The sequence below is a fragment of the Cherax quadricarinatus genome, chromosome 25 (assembly GCF_038502225.1).
Source record: "Cherax quadricarinatus isolate ZL_2023a chromosome 25, ASM3850222v1, whole genome shotgun sequence".
Classification (NCBI taxonomy): Eukaryota; Metazoa; Arthropoda; class Malacostraca; order Decapoda; family Parastacidae; genus Cherax; species Cherax quadricarinatus.
The window spans coordinates 14,577,535-14,596,159 of record NC_091316.1 but is presented as its reverse complement, the minus strand read 5'-3'; the positions used below and the strand labels follow the sequence as shown (position 1 = coordinate 14,596,159).

General features: G+C 43.5%; 1 protein-coding gene across 6 annotated transcripts in view; it reads left to right on the top strand.

Moving 5' to 3' along the window:
* Nucleotides 1-18,625, top strand: part of LOC128690040 (uncharacterized) — a 478,844-nt gene that overhangs the window by 358,229 nt on the left and 101,990 nt on the right. For 4 of the 6 annotated variants that reach the window (XM_053778575.2, XM_053778574.2, XM_053778573.2 and 1 more), the window contains one exon: nt 13,216-13,453. The exons of 1 other annotated variant lie outside the window; for it this stretch is intronic. In XM_053778575.2, the coding sequence (XP_053634550.2) occupies nt 13,216-13,453 (238 nt within the window). Of the gene's footprint in view, nt 1-13,212; nt 13,454-18,625 lie in introns of all 6 variants that reach the window. One more of the 6 variants, XM_070088646.1, reaches the window with a different exon arrangement.

The following is an 18,625-nucleotide window of genomic DNA, read 5'->3' as shown; positions in this document are numbered from 1 at the left end:
CCCCATGGCTGGTTAGGAAGAATATTGTTTAATGGCTTTAATTGCTACATTCAGTATTTCACGTTTTCACTGACTAAACATAAGCTTACTTGTTTAAGACTATCAGCTCGGTACAGTTGCAGTAATGCTTGTCTGATTATATGTGACCTTACCTAACAAAAGGCATTGTTCACGAAGTGATATTCACTCGAACAGGGTGTTTGTTGTAATTGTCTATTCAGAAGACAGAATTGCACGAAGATCATGTGATCATATCAGATACTCTTGGTCCTTTATCAGCGTCATTGGCTACTTTATCTGTTGGTTTTAAGAGGCACACAAGTTCCCCCGTCTTCTAGTAACATATTCATTTTTCCACTATAATCTACCTTGTCCATAATTACTATCGCATTTGCTTTGTTTCCTAAGGTGAAGTCTAGGATCTGTCCTTAATTCATGGTATAACTTAACAAATCTTTGACAATTGTGTTGTAGAGGTCTGAGCTGTGCTCAGACCTCTACAACACAATTTTCTAACCTTGAATGAATGAGTGACTCACAGGTAAGACCCATAAAGGGTGAGCGGGGAAGTGGGAACATCCGAAGAATAGCTCTGGAGAGTGTTAGTCTCGAGTCGTTTTGAAAGAGCCGGGACTAAAACCCAGCCGCAGAATATTGTAAGGCAGATATCTGTAGACGAGCGGAGAGAGAGCGCAAGCAAGCAAGCAAGCAAGCAAGCAGGACACTTGCTGAGCGTACTGACTAAAGTGTTGTATATTTGATAATGTTAACCTAGCAACATTTTCATTGGCCGCGTACCAACATGTAGCGTTAGAACCCGTGATTAACGACTAAATGTATCATTAATATATGGTGTCGATTAACATGACATTATCATTGTTAAATTAAAGGCCTAGGAGTTATTACATATGATAATTTGTTTACCCATCAGAGCACAGTTCAAGATGTTGTCATCTTGGCCCTGGTGAGGCTCGTGGATCCTTTAGTATGCCCTTTTTAAGTACGTATATGAAATTTCCTGTCAACTTTCCCCCCCTCCCCCGGTCGATCATTCTGGCATCACTGAGTGTCAAACGTCAGTTACTCTGGGTGACACGCGGCAACCATGCCGTTTCCTGTATGACCTGTGCCACTACACTGCCAGGCGTACCATGGCATATTTTTGTACCTTGTGGTTAAATATTTGCTTTACGGGATTGTGACCTATCTTAACCTGCCCTGACAAAGTAAAAATTTGGATAAAAATGGGCTGAGGGACTAATTGCCTCATCTTCTGTCTTCCTATATCATTTGTGTTGAATTAATCAAGCCACTGTTGGCGACGTGTCTTCAAATAAAGATGTCTAAGTGTTGTTGCACGTCTGTAATTCATCAAGCCCAGGAACGTTGTGTTTCACCTCGATGAAAGTCAACCAGATGATATATACGGTGTTCACCTTTTGTGGATTCTTTCCACGTCTGTATGTATGAATGCGTGTGGGACTGGTGTTAAATTCAGCAATATTTAGGGATGGTGTTAAATTTAAGAAATGTTTAAGGTTGGTGTTTATAGTTTGAGTTGAATCTGGTAAATGAAGTCACCTTTCCCTTGGATCAAGCCTTGTCACTCACCCCTTTCAGTCTTCAAGTGCTGGTATGACCCGTATAGACTTGATAATGAAGGTTGTGCTTTGTGAATGTTAGTGGAGAATGGTCACCACCAGGGTGAATGTGGCCTTGTATGTCTGGCCTGCTCGGTGCAGCCATGGCTCAACATGCACACTGCATGACACACTAAAGAAGCAGAGAGAATGTATGATTGAATCGGTTAGTGGGGGGTTGGGGAGAGTGGGAGGGAAGTAGGGGCGAGTGAATGTCGGGGTGGGAGTGTGCTGTCTGGAAATCTCTACTGTGGGGAGGAAGGGAGGGATAGGGGTGGGGTGCAGTGTTGTGGAATGGAGAGGGGTTGTGTGAAGGTCGTCTGGGTTCTGGTGTACGTTGTCTCCATGTTTGGGTTCCTTTCCGGAGACGCACCAGAGGGTGGGTAGCTGGCTGGCTTCGTGATAGTGTTGCTTTCAGCTGCTGCTGCTGTTGCCAGACTTGACAAAAGTAGAAGTTACGTGGCACCTGGCAGAAAATCTTCCAACGAGAGAATCTATTGGAGACACTAGAAGAGCAAGAGTGCGAAAGTAACTTATGTAGGTGAAAAAAAACTGTAGGTGGCTAACAGTCTGACACGTGAGCAAATAATGTGTGGTTAAGATTGCTAATAGTCGTGTAGTTCCACTCTAGTGATGGACCCGTAACCAGCATAGCCAGTTGCACCCTTCAAGGAGAGGGAAGTGCCTTGATGACCTTGACGAACTCTTCATCCAAGGAGTTGTAATTAGCTCAAATTTAATTGGATCAAACCTAATTCCATCCCATTCCCCTTGACTCTGACCATTATGGGTTAAGCGTTCTGTCCTTTAGTCGTCCTGTATAGATTTCGGGGGACCACCGTCGCTGCAGCTTGGTCCCAGACCAGACCTTCCCACGAATTTAATTATAATGCTAGAGATGCACTCGACATGGTTGTGATGGTCCCAGACAGGGTGGTAGGATGTAGCAAGCAGTGTAGAGACTTGCAGGAAGTGAACTCTAAGCACGATCCGTGTGTAAGCTTCGTGTACACACTCATTTGTTTGTATGTGTTCTCTCAACTGACCCCTGCCTTAAACTTGTGATCATTATTTGAATAACTGAAGCTAAAAGGTCATCCGAACATCCCTTTAGCTCGTGTCTCTCTAGGTTCCAATGTTTCTTATTGCCCTTAGTTATCGCATTTCAAATAATTGTCCGTATTCATCCTAAAAATAGCTCCTAAAATGTGTACACTACAGCAGTCTCTCTCTCTCTCTCTCTCTCTCTCTCTCTCTCTCTCTCTCTCTCTCGCTCTCGCTCTCGCTCTCGCTCTCGCTCTCGCTCTCGCTCTCTCGCTCTCTCTCGCTCTCTCTCGCTCTCTCTCGCTCTCTCTCGCTCTCTCTCGCTCTCTCTCGCTCTTTTTCATTTCCTTCTACCTCTTATCGGTTCTAGCACTGCCCGCTTAGAAACCTGTATTTATTTATCATGGCTTTTTCTCTTCCTTTATCGACTGGCGATTATAGCTGGTGCTTAACCACTCTTTAAAGTTCAGAATAATGTTTCAAAGTATGCTATGCAAAATTGTACAAGTTATAAATATGCAACTCCGCCAATGTGTTTGGTGTGATATTAACCCCTTCCCCCAAATCCTATACTTGTAGCATCTCCCCTCTTAGAATGTATTGCCTGTTCTCCAGTCTGTTCCTTCATCATGAGTCATCTGATGACGGTGATTGGCTGTGAGCAGCCTATGCTTGGAAGGAAGGCATCCTGGGGGAGATGTCGCTTTTCTCCCGGTTGTTTACATGGCTAAGAACTCTCCAAATTCTGATACAGTGAACGTTGGGGATAATTTCAGTATAGATCAGAATTGCTTGTGAAGGAGACAATTGTAATAGTGTGGTGGCTTTGGCACCCAGTGAGGACTGGATCAGTGTCGGTGGAAGTTTTATTATAATCGTCTGTGGCTCCAGCAACGGCGTCTAAAGGTTTTTGACTCTGGGTAATTTCAGGTTCACGATTTCTATTAGCATTTAGGGTGCTCTAGTGCTGTGCGGTTTGCGGTGTGCAGCAGACTGCAGGATTCGTCATAGTTTTTATAATCACTTCTTGGCCTCTGAACTTTAATAGAACTCTTTATTGTAGCAACGTGGATGGGATTGTTAAAGCAGGCACATGGTATCCTAGCTTATTGTTAGACATTTTCTAGTATTGTTAAATAGACTTTTTTTTCCATGGGTTTTTAATGTGTGTTGTAGTGATAGAGCTAAATGTACCTCCGGCTCTGTTTTTTAAATTCCGTCCTTTCCGCTTCCCACTTCCCTTGTTAAGTGATCCTACTGGAGACTGGGTGTCGAGCTGTGTATGTTTGCACTTCAGATTTTGGCAAGTTGGCTCAGCTATTATTTACCTGTTGTTGATTCCAGGGGTCATCGCCCCTGCTGCCCCAGCGCAGGGGCGATGACCAGGCCTTTTTGTTGACTGTTGGATCAGTTAGGTTATTGGTGCTAGCAGCACAATCCACCTTAGGGGAAAATAACCCTGTTGATAAGGAACTGACCTGAGGAATTTATCATATTCCTTACGATCCTTGCGTGTTCATCGCTTCCCTGTAAATAATAATCTAGGGGTGGGTTGGTTATTCCCCTTATACTTGAAGGGAGGGCTCTAACTTGCCCTAACAAAATCAGTCGCCCAGGTTTGGGCTCGTAAAGATTTCGATGATCTTACTAAAAAAAATTTTAAACTTGAGACCGATGTCTTTCGTTTTAGTTAACAAGTAGCGCTTGTTACCTTAACATTGTGAGTAGCCAGTCTTCTGTTTTACCTCATTATACTGTAGTTCTGACGGACTCGTTACATACAGGTTGCTTGTCCGATTGTATCTTTTGGCATAAACTATAGGGGTAATTTTTTTTTTTAATTTATCGACACTTGCGCCTCAGGACACCGAACAGATTGTGGAGTGTGAAAATGAGTGAATCTCACGTAATCAGTAACAAATCGACGATGATAGTGTAAGTTTGATAATGTTAGAAGCGGATACACTGTTTAGCGAGCTGTAGATGTAAGTCACGAAAAGGAACTTAACGTCGGTTTCTTAACGCTTCCTGTAAACTTGCAAATGCTCTTCTTTAGACTAGGCTGTTAGGTTACAACAGTGAAACAAAGCACAGGCTACAAAACGAGCTTTTGTTAGGACAGTCTTTGTGTAGAGTTTTTGAGATTCATAACTTTATGAAGCTCTGCATAGAGCGAAAAGTTGTCATAGTAAAAGCTTGTTCTGCAAGATTTTTTCACTTGGGTCCTGATGACCTAGACGGGAATCGTGGAGTACCTGGTATACGAGGGACTGATGACATGTGGCTAGACTGGGGTGATGGGGACTAGGCTTGAGGGAGGGGAGAAGTTGGCTGGATACTAGACTGGAAGTGGCCGGATACTAGGCTGGGGGGGGGGACTAGACTGGGATGTTTTGAGCTGTGTCATGCAGCAGGTGGTGTCTGGCTTGACAAACAATATGACGCAACCAGACGACTGTTACGTATTTCCGTGTAGACAGGAGCTGTTAGTCACCCCCCCCCCCTACACCTTCCCTCCCATCCTTCCTTCCCCCACCCCTTCTTTTTTACGCTGCCTCTCTCCTTCCCTTACCAACCTTTCATTTTTATATCTTTGACTCATAAATCTAGATAATATGCGGTTTTCCTAAATCTCGGTAGAAGATAGGTGTTCTCAGGTAGATAACATGAGTAGGGACTTCAGAGACCTCTGCTAACTCTTGTCCATGTTAATTCCTTGTTTCCCTTGTCTGTCTGTCTGTCTCTGTCTGTCTCTGTCTGTCTCTGTCTGTCTCTGTCTCTCTGTCTCTCTCTGTCTCTCTGTCTCTGTCTCTCTGTCTGTCTGTCTCTGTCTCTGTCTCTCTGTCTCTGTCTGTCTGTCTCTCTGTCTCTGTCTCTGTCTGTGTCTCTCTGTGTCTCTGTCTGTCTCTCTCTGTCTCTCTCTCCTTTTCCCTCAGTCACTATATTTCCCTCTGGCTCTTTTTTTCCCCTCCTTCATTTGGTATATCCCTACCTCCCCCCCCCTCAATCGTTATCTTTCTTGCTCTTCCCCTCTCCCTCCCTCCCTCAGGTATCCTTTCTTCCCCCCCCCCTCTCTTAATTATCACCTTCCTTTCTCTTCCTTCCCGCTCCACAAAAACCTGCCTCTTCCCACCTGGCTTCAACCTACGTTGGGGTTCACATAGAGTATACCGCAATGATTGCCAATATTGCTAAATTAACTGAACCATCCCGTCTGACCACTATAATCCTTCCCATAACTTAACCAACCCACAATTTACAGAGGAACTTCGAACAACTGTTTCACTCGTGACTTGATAATGGTCCAGGACCGACCGAAATTGTGAGTTGCGAATTGTTTCAGGCAGGGTATTGTGAGTTTCAGTTTCGGCTTAACAATGCTCCTGGAGAGCGAAACTTTGCCACAATAAAATGTCACATTAGTTACATCTGTGTCAGTTTATCTAACATTTTGTCGGTAATTCTATCATTAAGGCTGCACATCACCTGTGAATCACCAGTCAAGAATACTTTAATCTCTAATACACTGATTAACGTAGACTCAGTGTGTACACTGAGGGAGAGACTCGTCGCATGTATCCTTTGAACCTGGTTTTGTACAAGAGTGGATTATTATATTAATGGGAGAGCGCTAAACCTTGGAGGTCAGCAGCGCCTGGGGAATGAGAGGTAATCAGGTTTAATCCAAAGAATGGTAAGGTGGGTTTATCTAATTCCTTGCGTTAAGAGCTATTCATCAGCGTCAAAGGTGAATAAAAGTGATACAAGTGGAAAGTTTAGCCTTGGATGCGCTGTGCTGCCAGCTGTCGTAATGGCCAGGAAATTCCTGTATGTGTTACAGGGTCTTCACGAGGGGTGAAATGTGCTTGTTGTGGCGCCACAGAGAGTAGGTCGCTGGGGGGTGTTAATGACTGGCGGGAGGAGTCTGAATGATGGGCTGGTGGTGAGGGTTATAGTGGTGAGGGTGGTGGTGAGGGTGGTGGTGATGTTCGTAGTGAATGCTGCGTGCCAAGAAAATGTTCTTTCGTGACACCTTCAGCAGGCGTGCCCTAGGTTCTCCAGCCCTGGTCTAGACGAGTACAGGAAAACTAGGCCATCTCGTCTAGCAACACCATACAACATACTACCAAATCACACTTTATTTGCACACATTCCTTTTTTTTTTTTCTTTCTCGGTATATTCAGGTAAGCTAGCTAAGAGGCAGGCCACCACGGCGCCGCCTAGTCATGCTAAACACCCTTCTGAACCAGGACACAGCTCCAGTTGACTTCAATTTAAATCACTTCCCTCCCCATTCCAGCCAGAACTTCCGTTCATCTTGCATTAATTGCTGGTAGCCACCACTAGGAACTAAATCCGAAAAAGGTAAATAGTAGATCTGTATAGAGGCACATAATTTTTATCGGCTACAAACAGATCTGACACTAAAAGACACACATGTCATCTTTTCTCCAGGAGAGCTTTCCTCGAGATTCTTTAATAAAAAAAAAAAAAAAAAAAAAAAAAAAAAAATTGAAGATGTACGAAGCTGGTGAGTGGGTGGTGTTATTCTTAACCCATGGTATCTGGTCTTCAGTTGGAGGGCCCCTGATCAGCCAGGCTGATGTGATTACTTTGGACCATATGCTGCTAGAACCAGTAGTCTCAATGAGTGGGAGGTGAGACTTTTAGGGAAGTGTTTATTTGCCCTGGGATCGCACCTCGGCTCTTTAGGTTGAGCTCAACGTGCTATCGCGTAGTTATTTGTGCACAAGCTGACATACCTGCCACTATACATAGATGCTGTGAACAAGTCTGCATCGAGAAGTTTTTGATACCATGATCATATATGGTATTACCGCTGAGAATCTTTAACCTACGTTCCTTAATATATAGAACTTACTATATATAGAGCATTCAACCTTACCTGTGGCACTGTTAAGTTGCATCTCGAGTTACGTTCCTCGACTACGGCGAGGGGCTCTTTATCCAAGGAATTCGACCTGACCTCTCCTTCCTTGGATTGAATCTGATTACTCCTCCCATTCCCCCAGGCGCTGTATGACTCCTGCGTCTTTGGCGCTCCCCATGATTGTAATCCTCTTTAGAGACCTTTGATATACGATCGACCACCATAGGTCCTGAGGCTGAAGAAAAATTACTTAAGGAGCTTTGTTCCCTAACTTGTCTAATATTTGAACACACTCAGGTTTCACTATGCAAATATGAATCTATCTGGGTATTTTCGAGTTTCCTACCTTGCGTCTTGAACCAAGTCAACCCATAACTGCTTCATAAGTGCCTGTCTAAGCACCTCTAACCCGATCTAACACAAATGCTGCGGTTTTCGTGTATGAAGTAAAGGAAACAAAACTTTCCATTGCTTTGATGTTCATTGTCCATGAAGTTAACCACTAACTCGGTACTGTTTTGTTGTGCTGGTTTATGCTACGCTACACTACACTTGTGGGATTATCTGTTTGTCAGATCACTTTCATTTACAGTTCTGTAATTATCCGAATATCCCTGATGTATATAGTTTGTTTCGCTGTATATTTGGTTTCAAATCTCGAACATTTCTGAGATTCCTTAAATGTTACTTCCACAGATGACACGGTACCCTATTAACTGGGCACTTAAGGCATTTCATGCATAGTGGTACTGCACATGCCGGCGTACAGTCTCGAACGAGTATCTTTGGTGAACTGGTTCTCAGGAAGCTTCGAACTGCCCGGCATTGAATTCACAAGTTGGTACTTCTTGAAATGATACTGCCACATCAGCACTCAGCTGACCCCGTGAATTTATACTGTTGATTGTTATTTAAATACTATAAATATATGGATATAATTAATACTTGAGGATTACTTGTGATGACCCCTAACTTTTTGTTTACACTTCGAAACAGCCTAGTGGTTTCTTATTTTAACCCCTGGGTAAAACTTGTGATTTCTATAGATGTTCTTAATTATCTAAACCCCGCCCCCCAACCCTTTAGTCGTGTGGAAAGTTCCCCCCCCCCCTCACACACAGTCAGGTCAGACGGGTAGTATTGTTGGGTCTTGTAAACAACACCGCCATGTTGCTTTAGTGGGGGTCCTGTGATTGTAAAAGTGAAGCTAGCGAGAGGGGAAAGGGAGGGGGGTGAGAGGGAGAATGAGGGGGACCAAGTAGGTCTGGTCTAGACGTTGTGCTGAGCGACCTTAATTACCTAACACCTAGACTCAAGCCTTGACACACAGCACTTGAGTTGCGTCTAGAGAAATTTTTGCTGAATATCTGATACCACGTTGGGAGTGATTGGTGGGGGAGAGAGCCTGAGGGAGGGAGAGGTGATGTCAACACATGGGCCCGCGCTACAAACGCGCACAGTGTGCGTGCGTTTGTAGCGCGGGCAAGCGCATAATTCAGTACACGAGGCTTAGACGAAAGATATTTTGACTGCTGGTAGACATTTTTGGGTTGCAGCTGCGTGAGCATGTGCGCGCTAGACTATGCATCTGTTATTACCTTGCAGAGCTTAGGGTGTTGAGTCGATTCTTGTATTAGGGGAGTGATAAATCTCTCGTATTTTGGTTTAATTTACGTCTTTAACCTTTCCTATGTTGGTCTCTAAGAATATATCAACGCTATCACTGCTTAGTTAAAATTGTCTTAACTTGATGTTCTTTCTCTCCTCGCCCCTTCGTTCTGGTTCCCTTCGTCTTTGAAACTAGTAGTATTAGTGACAATGTAAACGTGGGCAGTTAATGCTATAATTTAAGTCTTAACCTGGTATCAGTATATGTACTGATGTCCTTTAATCCGTGGCGGTTAATTTGCCTGTTATGACAGCAACGTTGTTGTCCCTTATAGACAGCGTGTTAGCGAGGTTTTGTGCTGTTTACGTAACAAACCCTTTGGGGACGCTGGCTGGCTGGCTGGCTAGGTGAGAGATTGGCGTGGCTGGCTCGCGGGCTGGGCGTGGGTTTGATGTGGCTTGCTGGCTTTGTGTATACAAGACACAATGTACGGGTTGTATCATTTTATTGATGAAGTTTCGTCCAAATAGAGAACGTGCGTTGTGTGTAATATATTATTGGGGAGAGGTGCTTGCATGACAGAAACAGCAGGTATGGCAAGTTTTATGCGAGTAGCTGGCAGAGTAGGTGAGGTTAGGTGACAGCAATCTGTTTTATGAGAAGAAACCTCACCAGAGTTTTGAGGAATACCATTAACAGCGGCTGTCATAGGTGACTAAACATAACTTGTTCTGTCGGTCGCTGCTTACTTTTGAGGATACAGTTCTCAATGCATTAGATGGCTAGACGTCAAGAGGAGAATGTAGGTGCTTGCTCGCGTTCTTAGTTTGATCTCGTGTGTAACTGTTAGCACAATGTATGTAGTTACCTGGAGTTTACCTGGAGAGAGTTCCGGGGGTCAACGCCCCCGCGGCCCGGTCTGTGACCAGGCCTCCTTATGTCTACCACTGTGCAGTGTGCGTGCATACATGACTGCGCGTGTGTGTGTGTGTGTGTGTGTGTGTGTGTGTGTGTGTGTGTGTGTGTGTGTGTGTGTGTGGGTGTGTGTGTGCGCGCGCGTGTGTGTGCGTGTGTGCGCGTGCGTGCGTGTATGCATACATGCGTATGGACAAGAGTGAGCTTGTCCGTGTCCGGTGGTGTGTGAATTAATTTGCTTATGAATGTGGTCTTGTGTAGCTAATATCTTAAATTTTAATATATAGAGGCGCTGGAGATTGAACTAGGGACCTCTCGATCTGTAGTCGAATGCTCTGCCACTGAACTATACTCCCTTGTATAATTTATGTATAGTTTATGTAATAATGAATATTATTATTTCGCCTCACCTTGAGACTGGAGGAAATATTCCGCCATCTTAGTGGCTCATCTTCGCTTCCACCTATGATCTCTTGCCTCTGCCTCACATCTGAAACACTGGCATTGTATTATTTATTAAAACAGTACTTTACAGGTAATTATATTTCCCCTGGTCTTTTTGTGGTAAAGGCTGGCGGGAGGTGTGGTTGGTGAAGGGTGGCGGGAGGTGTGGTTGGTCATGAGGGATGAAGAGTGGCGGTGTGTTTTATTAACATTAAATATACGATCATAAAACACCGTGAATAGGTTTCAACCAACCCGTGAACACCGCCACTACTAAGTTTCCTGACACAGGCTGTGACCTCAATCACGACTGGAGCTTCAAATGCATTTGCGTAGCATTTTTTCTTCTTGACTATGGTCCACAACAGTCTGCTGAGATCATGTAGTATATTCTCCTAGGTTTGCAGGGATCAGCATGAATCATCTTAATATTTTTTCTAACATTTGGTACATCGCACTATGCTGATGTTTTATCCAGCATTTGAATACTTCCAAAGATCTTGACTTTTCTTTAATATTGACATTTTTTCCCCGAGTATGATAGATTGTAATGTATTTACACATTAACAGTTCCCTGGATGCTATTCGTAAGTAGTTTACTGCTAGGGGGATTGGGACAGCAAGAATGTAATGAAATTTGTCCGTGCGTTTCACTGTACCTAGGATTCTAATCTAGGACATATTGTAAAGCGAATTACGTCAGGGCAGGTGAGGTGGAGGCAGTGTCAGTGCCTTGTTGTGCACTATGAGAACTTGTGGCTTGAAAAAAAAAGGTAGGTAGGTAGGTAAGGTTTGTCAGGAAATAGGACAAGTGTTTCCTGACCCGGGTCTTAGTCCGTGATGACCCGCCATTGGAGCTTTTGGTCATCTGATAGAGATCTTGCACTGGCTTACCGGCCCACCCCTTAAAAAGTTAATTATTATAACCATTTGGTGTCGAGCACAAAATTAAACATAAATATCAGTTACCTTTCAAAATAATTGGTTGCTTCAGTCTCAATTTTCCTGTCATTGGTAGTAGGCGAAGCTCCTTAAAATTTATTCTTTACTACGATCACAGTATGAATTGTCACCTGAACTTAGTGAATTTTTTCTCATCACTTCTCAAATACTGCAGTACTGAAGCTCCTTCACCACGGCTTGTGTTTCATGTTGATTTGTCAGGTAAAAATAAGCTGATGCTGGTCTGATCAGGAATCACTCCGAACACTAACTTCATCACTACTATCATCAGTAAACTCTAAATCATAAATCTGGCTAATTAAATCCTTAAAACTTTGGGATAATAAAAACATCCTTCTGCCAATATTAAATCGGTGACTGCTTTTTCATGTAATTAATCTCGGTTGTGACGTTATACGACTCTAGTGATGATTTATCAAACGATACTAGTTCTTCGTATATTATGAAACTCGATTACATGAAGATAATCTACTTCAGAGTAGACAACCTCACATTAAGCTTTGTGATAAATGGTTAAGAAAAATCGACAAGTTAAAGAATGAGACACTTGAAGATTGATGGACTGAATACAGATTCCAGGCTGATACTGATTACCTCAGACTACTCCCTTTTCCACTGTTCTTCTATTGGACTGAAGAAGCCACTGGCTGGCTAAACTTTTCCTCAATAAAGATTCCCAAATGTTGCACAAGTCTCATTCTTCAACGTTACACTATGTAGTGTGCAGATGAGACCCAGCCCAGCCATAAATTTAGCGTGACGTGAGCCCACACTTCATCCTCGTAAGAATAGAGCACTGCAGAGTGTCCACCGATGAATTGAGGACTGTGGGGAAAGTTGTGAAGGTATTTGCTTGACTCCATGGGTACACGGATAGAAAATCTACTTATAGCGGAGAAACCTTTTATTATAACGTTCCATCCAAGACTAGGCTTTACGAAACCTTGAAGCTCAACCTTGGTGGAACGTCTTTATAAAAGGTTTCCTTTCTACCAGTGTCTTTATTTCCACTGGTCAGCGTTCACCATTTTTTTTTTTTTTTTTTTTTTTACCTTTTATGGGTATACACTCGTTCAGGACAAATGTATGGATTGGTTTTAATCTCGTTTAGTGTATTCTGGCTTTCCGTTTTGGCTCGGGAGGGAAAGGGTGTCTTGGGGAAGGGGGAATGTCTGGGAGGGAGAGGATCAGAAGTGAGGTGTGTAGGAGGGAGGGTGGGTGTCTGAAAAGATGGGTCTGGAAACGGCGTTCTGAGAAGGAGTGGTGTTTGGAAAGAGGGGCTAGTGTCTGGAAAGAGGGGCTAGTGTCTGGAAAGAGGGGCTAGTGTCTGGAAGGGGCTAGTGTCTGGGAAGCTGGAGGTAACTGGATTTTTTTTTTTAGCATTACCATAATCTTTGAAGTTTGGCATGAAATTAAATTTGGTTTTATTTGCATAGATATTTAAGGGATTAAATACTGGATAAACAACAAATATCTGATGTAATAAAGCCTCAAATAGCACTTCACTTGGAAACTCCTCAAGCTCACCTAAGGAACTTAATTATACGAGTCAATTTGTAAATATCATTGTACCACTTGGCACTGTGCTACATCCCAGCTATTACAAAACCCTGTTAAAATACCACCTTGATCTCTCGTACCTTTTGAGTGTAAAATGCCAGACAAAATATTTTTCCCTCAATCTTTACTCTCCTTGTGTACGCAGCAGTGGTGTAAACCGTTGTTGCTGCTGTGCTTGCCTCCTCTCAGCCGTGCCTCCGTCTACTGGTGGAAACCAGGTTAACAGACCTAGGCGGTCCAGACACCAAGAATCGACTCGAGCGGAAAAAAGCGCCTGGAGAGACATTTTGCACGTTTTCTTAAGTTTACGGAAGATGGTGAAAAAGATCTACGTGAAGATGGGTCACTTGAGTGACCTGCGGCACCGGCTCCGACGGATAAAGAAGGCAAGTGATTGACATCCTCGCTTTCTGTATTTTTAACAACTTTTAAGTGATATGCAAGTAGAAGGTATGAATGAAAATGTGTAAATGGTGTCTTAAAGTTACTAATTTGTAGTGTTATCAAAACTGTGTACGTACTTTTAACAAATTTGTATATTAATCACTGAAAAAAGCTGGTAATTGTCGTGGGCGAAGGCAAACTAGTAGGCAGCCCCAGCACCTTTTTTCCTACATGTGTAAAGGCGAAGAGATGCCCACCTGTACAGTCATTCCCATCCTGTCTGCAGAAGAGCGTATACCACTCTGGCAAATATAAGAAATTCAATTGAAGAGAAAGAATAAGTGTTATGTCATATACGTAAGACAATTGTACGAATACACAGCTGTAGCATGAAGCTCACGTTTAATAAAAAGCACAAACGAAATAAAAAAGGAGGGTATACCATTAAACTTTAACGGAAATGAAGAATGGAACACTTAAGACTGCATAATATACGTTGATGACGGTGAAAGTGAGATGCATGAAATGCTCATGTCATTAAAACAAGAAATAATTTGGACATTCGAGAGGACGAACAAGGATGTTGACCATGGGAAGGGCAACAAGGAGGGAAAGCAGTTGGTAAGTGGTCGCCCGGGTGGAAACAGTCACATGTGCAAGCTGATCGGACGAGTCACTGATGTCGGGAAATAAATTCACAACGCTGAGTAGTAAAGTAGAATAATTATGGGACAATATAGTCGGAGACTGTTTGTATTAAATAAAACGAGATGGTTAATAAAGACGGGCCCAAGAGCTTGAGCTAATACTAACAATGCGATGTAAATAAACTCACGAGGGGATCTCCCTAGCTTCTCTCTTCCCCTTCCCCCTCCTTTTCTGCCCCCTCAGGGCGAGAACAAACAGGATATCAGCAGCGTATACATGCATGACTGGCAAGAGTAAGAATTTCCTTCAGGTGGTTGTGGTATTTTATTCTTTTCAGGGATCCAAGCTGTATAGCCCTTGTGGCTTAGCGCTTCTTTTTGATTATAATAATAATGCAGGGACCCAAACAGGAAATCATTAAAGACCTGACATTGTCCGACATTCATACCATATGGCATGTAGCAGCACAGGCGAATGTATTTTCATACAATTGTGTTTTACCTGAATCTGTAATAAATGTTTTGCATTATTTGAATAAAATTATATAAAGCAATAAAATTAGGATTTCCCTCCATTTTAGTCTGAGCTAAACAATAGAGGAAAGTGACAGTGGTGAAAAGATTTTGATAGGTGTCCCGTAGCTCGATCGCTAGTACACTCAGCTCTCACACTGAGGTCAGAGGATCGATCCCTTGGTACGGCTGGAAAACATTAGGACGTGTTTCCATAAGACACCTGTTGTCCCTGGTTACTCATCAGTAAAATAGGTACCTGGATGTTAGTAGACTGGTGTGGGTCGCATCCTGGGACAAAATTGAACAAATTTGTCGGAAATGCTTTGCATACCAATGAGCTTTCTATACAGTAGTATGTCATTGATGTCAGCTAGGCCCGTATACCTTGTACGTGTAGAAATAATTATTATTTGACCTTATTTCGGTTCTTACCATAAGTAATAGCAAGAGTCAGAGGGAACGTAAGGAAGGGGGGGGGGGCGGGCGGGCCGGCCGGCCGGCGGGCGGGCGGGCGGGCGGGCGGCGGGCGGGGAGACCACTGCAATTGCCCCACTGGTCCATGATAGCCCTATTCTCCTGAAAGCTGTCCTCTTTATATCACTCCCATTCTGTGAAGGTTACCAACAGCTATTGTCAAAAAAAATCCGTTAGTGAAGTCTTTCCTATTTCACTTTTTGTGTATAAATATTTTCTATAGAGCTTTTATTCTGCTTCAGTGTGTAGCAAATGTATTATGCCTATTTATGGCTACAGTGACATAGCTTGGAGTTAACCGTACTCGGAATTTATTCTATATATTTTTTCTAATTTCCAGTTGTAATAGCATGTCCTACTTACTTCTGGTAAACACTTCTACCAGTTTGAGTGTGTAATCTATTACAAACTTGCGCGCTATATAAATGTTGAAATTTAATTTTCTCTTAAACGCTCTATCATAAATTTCGTAACTTTCTTCTCCAATGCTGCAAATGTGTGTAGTGTTGGGGGTCGGAAGTTTTAGAATCGAGAATGAAACGGTGAAAGTGTGGAAAAAAAATAAGAAATTAACATTAGAAAGGAAGGAAAACTAAGACTTTGCTAAGGATTGAAGGATGAACACAAGCAGAGATGACTCATGAATTATAGAATATTCAGAGGTAGTGCCAGACGGCATAGCTAAGTAGGAAGTGAAGGCGATCTTCAATGTGTGTGCTTGGAGGGAAAAGGGAAGAAGGGAAGCTGGATCCTGCAAGACTGTGCTTGGAAGGGAAAGGAAAATAATACCTTGCTGGACGTGTTGACATGTCTTTTGCTCGGCTACTCTGTCCTGTGAAAGGAAGTAAATTTTACTGTGGCCCATCGCTATGACTTGTACAATCTTTTGCTATCCACTTTATCCCCCCTCCCTTTCAGCACATCCTTCTTTCTACCCACATTTTCCTTCTACCTCGCCTCCCTTTCATGGGCCCCACAACTATGTATTTTAAAGTTTAGATATGATTCTTTGTTATCGGGTGTCTGCCAGCACCTCGTTGAACTTCTGGGGTAAGCATTTTAGTGTGATAATTTTTTTTAAAAGACTTGAAATTTTTTAATTTGACACGAATGGTTGCTTACTTCGTGTGGTAAAGTGTAAGGATTTAAGTATTGGGTTCTTTTTTTTAAATGGTGACCGACAGCGTGTTAATACATTTAAGCAAGGAGATCTGTAAAGCTGATGGGTTCCACTGATGTTAATATCTAACCCTTTAAACACCTCTTCTAGAAAGGGCTACACCCCTTTCATACACTTACCTACTGCTACACACACGATTCCACAATGATCCTGTCCAAACTTTACCCCCTTCCACATGCTTTCTCTCGTTCCACATAATTTTTTTCCCCGCTTCTCCCCTTCCATAATCTCCTCCACACTCGTACACCTCTCCGAAGACACTCATCCCCTTCCCCCCCCCACCTTCACCATCACACTACCACCACCTCTGTCCACCATCACACCACCATCATAGCACGACGACCACGACCACCACTTCACCACACTACGCGGCACTAATGGTGTAAGCCGTAAAGTTACATAAAATATCACTGGCTAGGAATATTAAACGAGGAAAAAATAAACCTGGACGCATTATGATAAGTTTGACAGATGGTCGGCCTTTCCTGTGAGAGGTTGATTTTTATCGCTACCTTAATGTGTCTTCTTAAGTGGGAGGCTGGTAATGAAGGCTAGCGGGGAAAAAAATGCTGAAAGGCCTCCAGTAATTTAAGATTTCACGTGGTGCGTGTGAAATTACCCGCATGTAATAACCTGTTTGTAGTTACAGAAGCAGACCTGTGCTAGTGTCCAGTCATCAGCGTTTAATTCTATACGATACAGTCTCCAGTGATACACTTGCTGCCTAGAGGCACTGCATTACTAGTGAAGACCATATTTTCTAATGCCTTTCCTGCGCTGTGGGTGGATGGGGTGAAACTGCGCTTTATGGGTATGTTTTACTGAAGTGTGATGGGGTGGGGGATGGGGTCTTCTGGCCTGCACCTCTGGTTGCCTCGTTATCGGCCGGTTTATGGCCAAGGTTCATTTTGCCCAGGCATTCAATAACCGTAAATAGTGTGAAGGGCTTCAGGTGTTCCCTTAGACCCCGGTACTATTCGTGCCCTTCCTCTCCTCCCTTCATGTCTTGTTTTCTTCTCCCATCTTTCTCTATCCTTTTGCCTTATTAATTTTCCTTTGCTGTTGATTTTTGCTTTCATTTCCAAATCTGGTATATCATGGTCTTTCCAGTGTTTCCGTGGGTTTCTACATAGTTCCTCACTACTTTTCCTATGTGCCAGTTTCTTGCTCCCCCATCAATTCCTTTCCTTTCATCTGTTCTTCTGTGTATGTCTCCCTGTCTGCTCTCCTTCCTCCTTTGCTTTCCCCCCCTCTTCCGCCTCCCTCTCTCCCCCTACCTCTGACTGTTACAAAACTAGGTTCCTCCCTTCATCCTGACCTCCCCCCCTCCTCCTCTCATTTCCTCGTGTTACACTGTTATTGTCGTCAGCGCACCCCCCGCGGGGTGTCCGTCGGGCATCCGTCGCTGTCTGTACGGCTTCCGTCCTCAGTCACCTGTGCAACACCAAAGCTGCGGCTGTGGCGGCTGCTGCTGCTGCTGGAGCTTCTCTCTGTCTCTCTCTATTTCTAACTGCATTCAACTCATCACCCTTCAGTGTTCTTTACACTGCATCGTCACAACACCCTATAACCTCCAGTCCTTTAAACCTCGTAACCTCCAGGGCATTAAAGCCTAAGGGTTGAGGGGCCCTTCTAACCTCCCCTGTCATTGGGTCACCTTCGCCCGGTGGTGACGTTTTTGCAGTTTAGCTCGGAGTGGAGAGGGTGGTCTGAGAGAGGCTCACGCCTCTCCTGGATGCTAGTCTGATCATTAACAATCTGACTGGTCGGTGACCAGGCCGCGATTACCAGACGGTGGTAGAGCCTCCTATACTCATTGAGCTCAATGGCCCCCACTCCACCCACGGATTTAGAGCTTTTGCGTTTAATGGCTGGGATATTTGTGCTGTTTTGCGACGCTAGATTCTTGAGGAGAGGAATAATTGTTCAGATCTCTCCCGGTTCTTGCAGTCGATTGTAGTTTCCGGTGGCTGTTACTTCCATCGTTATTGCCAAGTAGCTCTTCGTGCAAAAAATAATAAAAATTGTACAGTATACCATGTTTATTTAAAAATACAAGGTGTCCAATCTTTTTTTTTTTTCTGGTTTCACAATTTTTAACGGGAAAATGGTAGTGTATAAAAAAAAAACTTTCCTGCATATGATAGCCAAGAAAAAAAAATTGTTGCCGCTTGCATGTCGTAATTGAAGTGTCCAGATAATAGTCTGAGGGGAAAGCCCAACGTGTCATTTGGTTTGCAGACACGGAAATCTGTGACATACCGGCGCCAGTATGGAAGGGATCCTTTATTCGGAGTAAGCATTGTGTAGTGGTTCCACTAGTTCTTAGACACAGGAAGTGTGTCAGACAGGCCTTG